Source organism: Emydura macquarii, unplaced genomic scaffold (genome assembly GCF_026122565.2).
Source record: "Emydura macquarii macquarii isolate MOO-44397 ecotype Brisbane River unplaced genomic scaffold, CSIRO-AGI_Emac_v2 contig_2636, whole genome shotgun sequence".
Classification (NCBI taxonomy): domain Eukaryota; kingdom Metazoa; phylum Chordata; order Testudines; family Chelidae; genus Emydura; species Emydura macquarii.
Window position 1 is genome coordinate 26,664,199 of NW_027132773.1, and position 13,612 is coordinate 26,677,810.

The window sequence follows — 13,612 nt, forward strand, 5'->3', positions numbered from 1 at the left end:
TGATGTGTAGATTTACGCTGGTTTCTAAAATGCTTTTACTAATATAAGGTATTCTGGAGTTGTAAGATTACAGCTGTAACCTACCATAGTTCTCGCTGTGTCATAAAGATGATGTGCAAAGCAGCTGTCACCAAAGGATTTGTCAGATGATTGTATATGTATATGACTGTATATGTATAGGAAACTTACACTGCAAATATACTCACACATTACTATGCTTAGCAACTAGTTCCTCCCTTCATTTATCTGCCAAGTCCAGAGTATACACTTCTGTGTTCCCCAGCAATAGTTATGAAATCATACCCCTTTTAAAACAGACCATATGATCATTTTTCTGAACTCCCTTACTATTTTAACTGCTTGCAAGGACAATGTGTTGTAGGAGAAATCTGCCTTTGTCATCATGTGTCCTGGGTATTCTGGTCCAAGGCCTTTAATGATTATGATCAGAACACAAAGTGTTAATGTAAAGGGGAGAGAAAATCTAGGATAACACAACATTTGTACTGCAGGCTGAATTTTAATGTCACTTTTTTCTTTTTTTAAATTCCCTTTCAGGGTACACTTCAGCAATTTGTAGATAACTTTTTTCACAGTGTACTCAACTCAAATCATGTCGTGCCACCAGCTGTGAAATACTTCTTTGACTTTCTTGATGAGCAAGCAGAAAAACATGAGCTCAAGGATGAAGATACCATTCACATCTGGAAAACAAATAGGTAAGGCTCAAACAAAATAGTAACTAGACTTAAGAGTAACAGCACTGTAATCACTAAATGCAGGTACTCTAAATACAGATCAAAGTGGAAAGGAAATAAATTTGTAATTCTGAGAATCACTTTAATTGAAACAGTGTGTTTACACTGATCAAAGGGGTTACCCATATGCAAAAATAGAGCTGAAGCTACTATAAGTGTAGCTGTCTGCAAAACTTCTATTTTCTTATCTTTTATCTGTTATCTTTCCCTCGTGCACCCAAAGCTGGAGATTTCCTATGGTGCTCCCAGTTGCCAGCAATGAAAGGCAAAGTGACCTGTGCTAAACTATTAAAATTCTAAACTTTAACCAGATAATTAAAGGGTATAAAAGTAACACATATATTCTCTAATTATACTTATGTTTTCACACCATGTTGAGGAGTTCTGGAAAGTGTAATCATTCTCCTCCTCTCTTTCTATAAAAGTAAGAAACATATATGCTTTTGTTTTTGAGCATGGAAACTAGACAATAAGTAATTGTTCCTATAAGAGTTTGCATGCATAAGCAAGCTAAAATGTACTTAGAAGATCAAATACAAAGTATGCATTTTAGTTTTCTGAACTCTGTTTCCTACATTATCTTCATTGTGTAAGAGCGTGTGTTTATCTCTTCGCTTGTTTCACAGCTTGCCACTTAGATTCTGGGTAAACATATTGAAAAATCCCCATTTTATCTTTGATGTTCACGTTCATGAAGTAGTGGATGCTTCCTTGTCAGTCATTGCACAGACTTTCATGGATGCCTGCACAAGAACAGAGCACAAATTAAGCAGAGTAAGTAATTTACATTCCACACCATGGCTATGTTCATGCTTGACAAGACATGAAGTGCATCTTCACAGACAATGTGCATATTCAGAGAAGATGCTGGGTAGATCTTTTTTTTTCTCCCCTTAAGTTTATAACTCAGTTAGTATCTGGCCATTTAACAGATTAAGTAAAAATTTGTAGCTTACCTTGCCCAATGACATTTATAAAGTGCATGAGATCATGGTGGTGTTCCCCAAAGTTTTAGAGAAATCTAATTTAGGAACCAGTTTTTTCAGGTCTCCCGTAATTCAGGAAGATTTTGTATCAGTTGTATAGATATATTTTTAAAACTGAGTTGTTAATGTCTTATGAAAAACTTAATTCTCTTCATGATGTAAATATTCCCATCCATGGGCTGAGGGAAAGTGGTCTAAGTATGAATAATATCCAAAAAAAAAGTTTAAAAGTGCATGAACTTGTAAGTGTATAAAGGGATGAGCCTTGTCTATGGTATATTCTATCGTATTATGTACAAGCCTTGTATATGGTATATTATGTTGTATTACATACATTAACACTAAACCTGGAGGATAGGGTCTTCTAGAAAGGGTCTTGAGCAGGGGGTTGGACTAGATGACCTCCTGAGGTCCCTTCCAACTCTAATATTCTATGATTCTATGAAAATCTGCCTATTACATATTTTCCAGGATTCTCCAAGTAACAAATTACTTTACGCAAAAGAGATCTCTAACTATAAGAAAATGGTGGAAGAGTAAGTATATAGAGAAGTTTTTTTGGGTTTATTCTTGGTCACCTTGGTTTAAGCTTCTGCGTATAAGCATAGCAGCAGTATTAACCATGGAAAATATTAATGTTGGGGAGGAAAGGCCTAAATGTCAAATACTAAAAATAGATAAATAAAATACCCTTGAAAAAGTTAGAATCATGGCATTTGTCCTGCTATGCTATCTGGTAAATGTTGAAAGGAAACATGATTGTGACATTCTGTATGTGTTCATAAGTTATTGGCAATACTTAAACTTTAAATTACCTTAACGAGAGAGAGAGAAAAGGGTGTAACATTAGCAGTTGCATTAGTCATTGTAAAGATCTTTGAGCCTAGGTCTTCAAAAGTTTCAAGGCATAAGATTACTATCAGCTACCAGAAATTTCTCCCTGTGGCAGGGCATTGCACAGTAGGGTGCAATGTGTTCTGTCATGTGCACCTTCCTCTGATACGGTAGGCACAAATGACAAGGGGTGACAGATAGTAAATGAACCATTGGTCTGTTGTGTAGAGCAACTCCTATATTATTATTTGGAAACATGTTTAAAATAATTGCAAGAGCAGTCCATGTTAATTGAAAGCCGGGGAGCAAACAGAATCTTCCTAAGGGGGGACCCAGAGCTCTCCCTCCTCTGCCCTGCACCCAAGCTCTCTTCCCTACTCCCAGCCCCCCCACCGGACCGGTGGTTTCCCCACCTTACACTCAGTCCTGAACTCTTCCCTAGGGAGGAAATCAGGCTGAAGAGCACCATCCCCACCAGTGCAAGAAAGGTCTGGGAGCTCCAGACCCCATCTCCCTTCTGGGTCTTTCACTTCACCCTCCCAGCAAACACCAAAAGCCTAGATCCAGTCCCACCCACCCCCTGTTCCACTTCGCTCTGGGGTCTGGGGGTTCCTAGTGACCAGAGAAACTGGAAGAACTGCAAAGATGGGGCCAAGCAAGTGCACAGAATTGCAGCACCTCTCGAATTTGGTCTGGCCGCCCCTCCGTCATGATGGAGGGAGTGACCAGGCCAAATTTCCAGCTCCAGTCAGGGTCCAAAGTGTGGGCCTCGATCCCCCACTTCCATCCGCTCTCCCATTGTGCCCGATTGAAACTTTGTTTTAATTTGTTGCAGTTACTACAAAGGTATTCGTCAGATGGTGCAAGTGAGCGACCAGGACATGAATACCCATTTAGCAGAGATTTCCAGGGTAAGTGTGAAACAAGTATTCTTGTCCTGAAAATGCTAGTTTTCATTGTCTTCTCTCATGGGTTTGCCGTGTGCATTAACTTCTGGTGAATAGTTCCACACCTCTCTGAAACACTCTTGTTTAGATGTAAAATATTGTGCTTTATGTGGCTTTTGAAATGTTGATTTATAAGAATATTTTAACAATATCAAGAATGGTAACTGTCTCCAATGCATTTTTCTGACACAGAGGAGTGTTTGATTTTTCCATGCTTATTGTGGGAAACCTTCCTTGCTGTTGAATGGTTTTTCACTCTGCATTTCCTAGGGATTGGTTTTGTTTGTAGTATTAGAGATATTGATGGCTAACACAATGATTGTGAGTTCATGATGCAATGCCACAGCAAAATTGAAAGATCCCAGAAATGAACTGACATTTTTATATATATGTAGGGGTTTCCAAGGTAAGAGAGGCTTGTGTTACTAATTTATGCTGCATTGGTAAACTGGAGTAGCCATTGCTAATAGGCTGACTTGGCAAGCTGTTCTGCAGTATTTACCACCAGTTGGGAAACTCTTTTTTAAGAGTCCAGTGTAGGGATTGACTGATTGACCAGACTACTACATTAGGGTTTAAGGTGTTATCAAGCCTGCTCAAGTCTTGGAGGCCTAGCTTAGACAGAACCCTGCTTTATCTTTGGCTTGGAAGCCTTCTAGAGGCCTACCCAGCCAGAAAATATTTTGTTTAGCCTGAACAAAGTCTTGTTCTAATTGAGAGCTATTGTTATGAAGTTGTTATGGTAATTTTTGTAACTTAAGTTTATTTCATTTCACAAAGGACCTAGAATTGAAAGTATACATGTTTCTTACATTTTTAAAGCTTCTGAGTCTTGTTCTGCCTCTTTCTCCTTCATAGTGGATGCATAACTGTTTTGAAAACTGTTCCCAGAGAGTAGTTATAAGTGATTCATAGTCAATCTGGAAGGGCATAGCAATTCTGGGTCCAATTCTGTTCAATATCTTCATCAATGATTTAGATGATCATAGAATCATAGAATATTAGAGTTGGAAGGGACCTCAGGAGGTCATCTAGTCCAACCCCCTGCTCAAAGCAGGACTAACCTCAGCTAAATCATCCCAGCCAGGGCTTTGTCAAGCCTCAGCTTAAAAACCTCCAAAGATGGAGATTCCACAGCCTCCCTACATAACTCATTCCAATGCTTCACCACCTTCCTAGTGAAAAGCTTTTTCCTAATGTCCAACCTAGACCTCCCCCACTGCAACTTGAGACCATTGCTCCTTGTTCTGTCATCTACTATCATTGAGAACAGCCTAGCTCCATCCTCCCTGGAACCCATTTTCAGGTAGTTTAATCCCCTGCTATCAAATCTCCCTTCATTCTTCTCTTTTGAAAGACTAAACAAGCCTAGTTCCCTCAGCCTCTCCTCATAAGTCTTGTGCTCCAGCTCCCTAATCATTTTTGTTGCCCTCCGCTGGACTCTCCAACTTCTCCATGTCCTTTTTGTAGTGGGGGGGGGCCCAAAACTGGATACAATACTCCAAATGCGGCCTCACCAATGCTGAATAGAGGGGAATAATCACTTCCCTCGATCTCCTAGCAATGCTCGTACTAATGCAGCTCAATATGCTATTAGCCTTCTTGGCAACCAGGGCACACTGCTGACTCATATCCAGCTTCTTTTCCACTGTAACCCCCAGGTCCTCTTCTGCAGAACTGCTGCCTAGCTCGTTGGTCCCCAGTCTATAGCTGTGCATGGGATTCTTCCATCCTAAGTGAAGGACTCTGCACTAGTCCTTGTTGAACCTCATCAGATTTCCTTTGGCTCAATCCTCCAGCTTGTTTAGGTCCCTCTGTATCCTATCCCTACCTTCCAGGGTATCTACCACTCCCCCTAGCTTAGTGTCATCTGCAAACTTGCTGAGGGTGCAATCTACCCCATCCTCCAGATCATTAATGAAGATGTTGAACAAAACCGACCCCTGGGGCACTCCGCTTGTGACCGGCTGCCAGCTAGACATGGAGCCATTGATTACTACCCGTTGAGCCCGATGATCTAGCCAGTTCTCTATCCATTTTATAGTCCACTCATCCAACCCATACTACTTTAACTTGCTGATAAGAACACTGTGCGAGACTGTATCAAAAGCTTTGCTAAAGTCAAGGTACATTAAGTCCACTGCTTAGAGAGTACATTTATAAAGAGAGTACATTTATAAAGTTTGCAGATGATACCAAGCTGGGAGGGGCTGCAAGTATTTTGGAGGATAGAATAAAATTCAAAATGATCAGGACAATCTGGAGAAATGGTCTGAAGTTCAATAAGGATAAAATTCAATAAGGACAAATGCAAAGTACACAATTTAGGAAGGAATAATCAGTTGCACTCACAGAAAATGGGAAATGACTGTTTAGGCAGGAGTACTGCGGAAAATGATCTGGGGGTCATAGTGGATCACAAATTAAATACGAATCAACAGTGTAATGCTTGCCAAAAAAAAAAAAGCAAACATCGTTTTGGGATGTATTAGCAGGCTTGTTGTAAGCAAGACACGAGAAGTAATTCTGCTTTACTCTGCACTGATTAGGCCTCGACTTCAATATTGTGTCCAGTTCTGGGCGCCACATTTCAGGAAAGATGTGGACAAATTGGAGAAAGTCCAGAGAAGAGCAACAAAAATGATGAAAGATCTAGAAAACATGACCTATGAGAGAAGATGGAAAAAATTGGGTTTGTTTAGTCTGGGGAAGAGAAGACTGAGAAGGGACATACCAGTTTTAAGTACATAAAAGGTTGTTACAAGGAGCAGGCAGAGAAATTGTTCCCCTTAACCTCTGAGGATAGCAAGGGCAAATTAGGTTGGACATTAGAAAAAACTTCCTAACTCTGTGGGTAGTTAAGCACTGGAATAAATTGCCTAAGGAGGTGGTGAAATCTCCATCTTTGGAGATTTTTAAGAGCAGATTAGACAAAAACCTGTCAGAAATGGTTTAGTCCTGCCGTAAGTGCAGGGGACTGGACTAGATAACCTCTCGAGGTCCCTATGATTCTAGGGTTCTATGGGATCTGCGTCTATGACTCTCAGTTCACGCAAAAGAGTTGATAAGATGCACCACCTAAAATCACTGCATAGCTCTGGTTTCTGAGCTTAATAACCTTAGCATTTCTAGCTAATCAAAACATCTACTTCCCAAAGAAATGTTAAAGGAACTTTAAATGTAGATAACCTTAAGAAATCATTAAAGCTGGTTAAAAAATTTTCTGATGAAGCATTTTTCCATCAAAAAAAAATTGTGTATCATCAAAATCAGCTTTCTGCAAGAATGTGTTGATTTTCACCAAATTTTGTTTATGAAAAAAATGAAGAAAAGTTTTGATTGTCTTTGTTTTTGTTTTCAAATTTATTTTTATATGAGATGTAACCTAAGAAAGTTGAAACTGGAATGAATTATTTAGACAGGCCCAAAACAAAAATTTTGCAGAATTTTTGTTCTTTGGGAAATGTTGAATTTTTTGTTTTGTTCCAAATTGGAATGACAGCAAAATTAAAAAGTTTTGACTAACCCTAGAAGTAATTAATAAGGGACACTAATATTAAATCCAAAAAAGAACTGGTACTTCCTTGAACCTGGGGTAGTCATTTACACTGGTAGCAGTATTCCTCTGCATATCCTTTGCACAGGGGTATATGACTATACTGGGGTATAAAGGCAATGGAGAATCAAACCTAACGTGTTAGATGAGAAAGAGATTGTTTCAGTTATTGTGACCTGTTCTTTAGAGGAGGTTAAAGGTGCTATATTTTTAAGAAAGACCTAGTGTAAAATTCTTTCTATATGATGATTAAGGCTACAAGTCCATCATGGAGTTCACGGATTCCATGATTTTAGGTGACCTCCGTGACTCCGTCCCTGGCTGGCGGGACTCCGGGCTGTCAGGTCCCCTCCTCTCCCCCCAAAACCAGCTGGGTTTCAGGCTTCCGTGATTTATTGTTTATTGCCATGGCCATGACTTTTAATTAAAAAAAAAAAAAAATCTTAGCCTTAATGATGATTTAGAAGCTCTCCTTCTGCCTTTATGATTTGAATGATTCTTTTAAGTGCTCCAAATCTTGATGAAGTTCATCTTTGCTATAGCTTAGTGTGAATTGTTTCAAACAGTTAAAAAACTTAAAATAAAAGGATTTCAAATGCATGTCACTGACAAAATCAACCTAAAGTACCTTAAGCTCTATATAGATTTTAACTGTTTTAACAGTGTGTGCCCAGATAGTTAGCAGATGTGTCTGAGCCTAAATCTGTTTGACTAATACTGTAACTCAAAATATTTTTCCATCTCCTATGTTTGGGAGAGTTATGTGCTGGCTGGAAAGGCTGCAGCAAGAAAATCTCGACATTGGAGTGCTGAAAATCATCAAACAAGATTTCTAATCCTCCCTCCCTCTTCCAACCCATCCAGTCTCCTTCTAAAGCTTTAAGACCCAAAGCTTGAGTCTGGAAAAAGGATTATACTGTACCTAGTATTTATGGATGTGTTTGGTTATGATTGTTAAATAGCCAAGAACCTAGTTTGACATTTTTTTTCTTTTAAATTAATAGGCACACACAGATTCTTTAAATACACTTGTGGCACTACACCAGCTCTACCAGTATACTAACAAATACTACGATGAGGTAAGTTCCGTATTTAAATAATATAAATATTTAATATGCTATGAGAGACTAGTTGTAATGGCTAAAAATCAGTGTAAGTCAAATAATTGATTTGAGAACCCTCAGTATATGTCTACACTGCCATTAGACACTCACGGCTGGCCCAAGCTAGCTGACTTGGGCTAAGGGGCTTTTTAAACCGTGGTGAAGACATTTGGCTCTGGGACCATCCCACCTCACAGGGTCCTAGAGCCCCGGGCACCAGCCCAAGCCCAAGTGTCTACACTACAATTAAACAGCCCCTTAATCCGAGTCTGAGTCAGCTGGCATGGGCCAGGTGCAGATTTATTAATTGCCATGTAGACATAGCCTCAGAAAAGCAGGTAAAGGCAGTGCTAAACAATGAACCCACAACTTCTCTTTTCAATTGCACTGATGACATGGCAGTTTCAGTGGTCAGAAGTGCATTGTTATAAATGAACTCTTTGATTATCACATACTTTTTTCCCTATATTAGTGATAGCTTGGCCAGTTGTAAAGATAGTTACAAATGCATTATTGTATTTTAACAGTGTCGTTTACCGTTCAGTGCTCTTCACATCCTACTTCCACCCTCGCAGTGCCAACAGGAAAAAAAGCAATTGTGGAAGCCATACTGAGTGTCAAACCCCAGTACTTTAGATTAGGAATGGCCCATTAAACTTATTTTGCATGTAAAGATGGAAGAGAGCCTTTTTATTATTAGTTAAGTTCTACTTGTAACTTACATGCATGCTACAATCTCTGTTTTGTCATTGCAAACAAAGTGCCTGACCAAGGTAAACTTGAGCAGAATAGCTCTTGACTATGGGCTGATTCCAAAGCATGCTCATGGATTCTATCCAAAATTTGTCTTGGATCCTAGAAGCCTTATAGAGGAGAAAAAACACACACAAATGAAGCTGGGATGTAGATGGACTACGGGTCTCTAAAGTTTTATTCTGAGAACAAAAAAGGAGAGAGAAACTTTCATTCATGGGTTTCCATGGGGATGAATGTCTCTAGAAAGCTCTTGGAATTAAATCAAAGCCAATAAGAACAGATGCTGAATCTGAAAGGAACTCAGCACACATGATCTCTCTAGTCCATTTGCCACACACCAAAATGCAGTTTTTGGTTTTACTAACCCTTAGCATTAAAGGCAACAGCCCTTATCCTCAGCTGCACTGTGGCTCCTTTACACAGCACCACCAGCCTAAAGCAGCTTTCAAATTGGCATAGCCAGACATGGGACAGTTAATTCAGAAAACAGGGATCCCTCACTGGTATAGAACCAGTTTAGCAGTTTCTATGCTAGCCCCCGGGGTGCACTTGGTGTATGATCAAGTACAAGATAGTTCAGCTTGTGCCAATGCTCAGCCACTAGTAACCATTGTCATTTAGAGCAGCATTCGAAGTTACACCAGTGGGCTGGCCAGTTATACAGAAAGCCCAGGATTAAGAGGTACAAATGACGCTTAAAGCCACGTTTGTTTCTTGCCCCCTTACCTCCACTCCTGAATTACAGTCTCCACTCCTGGGCTACAGCTGAAGATTAGGCCCAAAGTGTTTTTAGTGATGTTACTGACTTTCCTCGGTTAAAATTGCTGCAGAACAGCAGATCTGAGAATTTCCTTTTGGGTAGAACTGCATAGAAGCAGCATTTGATGATACCTTGGGTATCCTACCAGAGAGCCATGCTGACAGCCTGCCTGCAGCAAGTTTGCATAAAATGAAGCAAATTTAATTTCTATGAAAAATTTAATTTGCATAAATTTCAGTATTTTGTGGCTGCCCTTATCCTTAGCACTGAAAATGCCATTTCCAGTATGCAGTGCACAGTGTTGATCTGTGCAGTGTGTGACATTGACTAAGTGGCTACATTATAATTGTCCGTAACTATATGAAATGTGTGTTCACCAAGGAGATTCAGGAATTATTTAGCCAGGACACAAGGAGCTAAAACTAGATGGAAAGAGATTAATTTAAAGGGACAATGTCCACTTAAATTAGTCTGAATTTAAATTTTATAATAAGTGTTTATAAAATCTAAGGCTCAGAAATGTTTCCACATTAAAACAAAATGTTTAAAGAACAATTGTTTTTAGACAAATCTGCTGCAGTCTTTTGCACTTAAACATTGCAAGGAACACTAAACCCTGAAAGTGAAACTATTTAACAAGAGTGATACTGTTTTCATAGATTTTTTTCATTATCTAACCTGAAAGAAGGACCAGATGAAAATAAAAAGCATGAATAGTGACAAGGACGCTGGATTTTTAAAGTTCTTGCACTTCTAATAAACTGGTATTGAAACATTAGTAAAGTCCTTTTTGTTTTTGTTTGTTTACAACTTACACTCACATGGTAATTTTTTGAAAAGAAACATTTTAACTATGTATCATTACCCCTCCTAATGATGAAATCTATTAGATTGTGCGGAAGCTTCCAAAAGAATGTGATGGAAATGGCGTCTGAGAGATTTTAAAATTGACATTAGAAGCCCTCGGAAATGTATTTTAAGAACAGTCCTGTCACAAAAGGTGGAATAGATTAAATGACCTAGTTGGCCTTTTCCATCTCAAACATCTATAATTTTAGTCTCTTTGGGTCTTTCCATGGCATGTGTTCTGCATATCACAGGCCACTCTTAGAATACTGTAATACCATTGACAATCCCTATGCTATTTGGACTACAAGACATTGAACAAGATTCTCAGCTATATCCAGAAAAATCTGTAAAAGAGCTGCCAATAGCTCCCTGACTTCCTGGCCAGTTCTGTGGTGTTCCTTTCTTTAAGTCAGAGCAGCCTTGGAGTTTCTCTAATCTATGCCAGCTGTCTATGGCCATCCTGAGCCATCCCACAGTCAGGAATAGCTAGAGTGTAGTGCACGACTCTCAGGGAAGGACATTAATTAATATTTGTAAAGGACTTTTCAAGCCTTGGATGAAAGGTGCAACAGAGGTAAAAGTTGTTATGGGAATAAATAATCATTATTAAACAAATGCTTCATTGTTTATAGGTAGTGTTTTAAAAATCTACAAGAATTTTATTTTCTAAAGTCACTCAGATACCACAGTGATTGGAGACATAAAAACCTATATGGACAAAGGGCTGGAGACAGAGAATCTTCACTGCAAGAGCAGAGCAGGGTGGCACAATGAAGGAAAATTATTTAGTACATGCCTGCACTCTGAAATCCAACGTAGTGCTAAATACTTGATGTAGCAGCCTTGTAGCTGACTGACTCGTATTGAACATTTTGTTTTTGTTTCTTCCAGATCATAAATGCACTTGAAGAGGACCCAGCTGCACAAAAAATGCAGCTTGCCTTCCGTTTACAGCAGATAGCAGCTGCATTAGAGAATAAAGTGACTGACCTTTGATTAAAAAGCCACAATAAAGAAATCTGATCTGAAGATGTTTAAATTCATTCTTCCTGTTAAGGAAATAGTGTTCTATTTTTTAATGTATAATTACAACTTTAAATGAAATATTTCATGTTTTTGATAGCAGAGCTGTAATGTAAAGAATTTTTACTGTAAATTATGCTTCTAATTAAAATCTGTGTTGTGTGTAAATGAATCATCTGAGGTGGGGAAAGAGTCCTTGGGGGGAGAATCATAATTCAGTTAATCAAGTAGTACAATCTGAAACAGCAGCATTTTTAGAATCATTATGCAAGTAAATTCAATACTATAGCATCCTTTATTTTTAAGCAATATTTGTACTTGGAAAAACGGTAGCATATTTGGAGAAACAAATGCAATATCCCCTTTTATGTTGATAACTGGAAATTAATTTCCTAATAGCTCTGAAATCACTGGCTATATTACGCTCATAATGAACATAGTAAATGACATGTCTGCTATAATTTTTCTTTACTATCTTGGAATGGGCTTTGGTACCATACGCTACTATTTATCAGTAAATTAACTACTCCTGGCCGTGGTAATGCTTGGTATCGTGCCCAGGACAGTTGATTGTGATGGGAATAAAATAGTCATGTCACCCCTGGAGAAAGGTTCTGATGATAAATTCCAATTTGATTCAGAAATCACTGCAAAGCAAATTAGCCCTTAAAACTTTACAACCTTTTATTTTTATTGTGAGTTTTACGATGTATGCTAATGTGCCTTACTTGTATTAATTCTGTGAATCTGATGAATGGTTTTGTAAAGAGAAGCAGATCAGAAAAAGATATTTATGTGCTATTGAATGACTTTTTTGTGAAAAACATGACCAGCAGAATGCCTGTAATTACTTGCTTGCCAAGAGTGTGCCGTTTAACATGATTGTTATGTATAATATCTTGTACCAGAACGGTTCTGATTTTTTTTATTTGACTCTTAGAGAAACTACCACTTGTTTTTTATGGTACTTGTGATGTAAAATACTAGTAATGATCTTAGCAAAATCATATATCCATATAGCTAAATACCACTCAATCAAGCCTTAGAATGCTGCGTTTGATCGAATACACATCACAGCCCATAGCATTGAAAATTAAAAGAACTTGTCAAAAAGTGTGTTTACAATATAAATAAGTTCTATACAATTTGAAAAGCTAGGTACGTTTTCTTCAATTGCTATATTGCACATCAGAGAATTTTGTTTCATTCTTGTCTCACTGTTTTTTGGCAGTTAAAGTAGCATTTTAATGTAGTGCTGCCATGTGCACTAATTCCCTTTCATTATTGCTTTTTTAGCCTGCTGAGCACTTGAACGCTGCTGATTCTTGGCAAGATACTGCAGTTTCTGCTGCCATCTCTCCCTTCCCCATTAACTGTCCTACAGTGAGTTTAACTTGGTTTGATTTTCATCCTTTTTGAAAACATCCACAACCTTGTGAATGGCCTTCCCCTAAATTTCTAAAGTCAAAGTCCTCGTCGCAGTGTCATTCTCCAATCCCAATCCTGGGTTGTTGGTTTTTTTTTTTTTTCTTTTAAACTAGACATTTTCCATCCATGTATAGGCATTACTCAGCATGGCTGGGACATAAGTTGTTTTACATTTCTTAGGACTGAGGTACATAAGAATGCTGCATCAAAGACGCCGTGCCTGCTACTTCCTGGTCAACACAGGCATCCATCCTATTTTCATTGCTAATCTGTTTGTTGTCATTATTTGTAAATCCTGTTAACTGTAAATCAAATACAATGTGGTTTTTTTCCAGCAAGTGTCCCAGGATCTTTACTGACTCAAGGTTGGGATTTGGGGGAATTTAAAATAATGCAGATCTTCCTCTAAAGGGTGATGTTACAGTGGCATCCCCTGTAGTCTGTAACGAAGGGTACAATGCATTCTGCAGGTGGTGGCCATTTGCTCAGAAAATGAGCACACTTGGGGAAAAAAGGATGCAGTGCAGCATTCCGTAGTAAAATCCCACAAGATGCACAAACTTTTAGGGAGTTGAAAGTAAATTTGAAAACCACTTAGAGCCAGTTTATACA

The 13,612-nt window shown here is 38.6% G+C and overlaps 1 protein-coding gene across 4 annotated transcripts in view; it reads left to right on the forward strand.

The window, feature by feature from the left end:
* The window catches only part of PLXNB2 (plexin B2), a 310,572-nt gene extending 297,238 nt beyond the window's left edge, over nucleotides 1–13,334 (forward strand). For all 4 annotated transcript variants that reach the window (XM_067564325.1, XM_067564327.1, XM_067564326.1 and 1 more), the window contains 6 exons: nucleotides 559–719; nucleotides 1,385–1,532; nucleotides 2,216–2,280; nucleotides 3,414–3,489; nucleotides 8,086–8,160; nucleotides 11,441–13,334. In XM_067564325.1, the coding sequence (XP_067420426.1) occupies nucleotides 559–719; nucleotides 1,385–1,532; nucleotides 2,216–2,280; nucleotides 3,414–3,489; nucleotides 8,086–8,160; nucleotides 11,441–11,545 (630 nt within the window). In that variant the 3' untranslated portion in view covers nucleotides 11,546–13,334. The remainder of the gene's footprint in view (nucleotides 1–558; nucleotides 720–1,384; nucleotides 1,533–2,215; nucleotides 2,281–3,413; nucleotides 3,490–8,085; nucleotides 8,161–11,440) is intronic.
* Nucleotides 13,335–13,612: the final 278 nt, after the last annotated feature.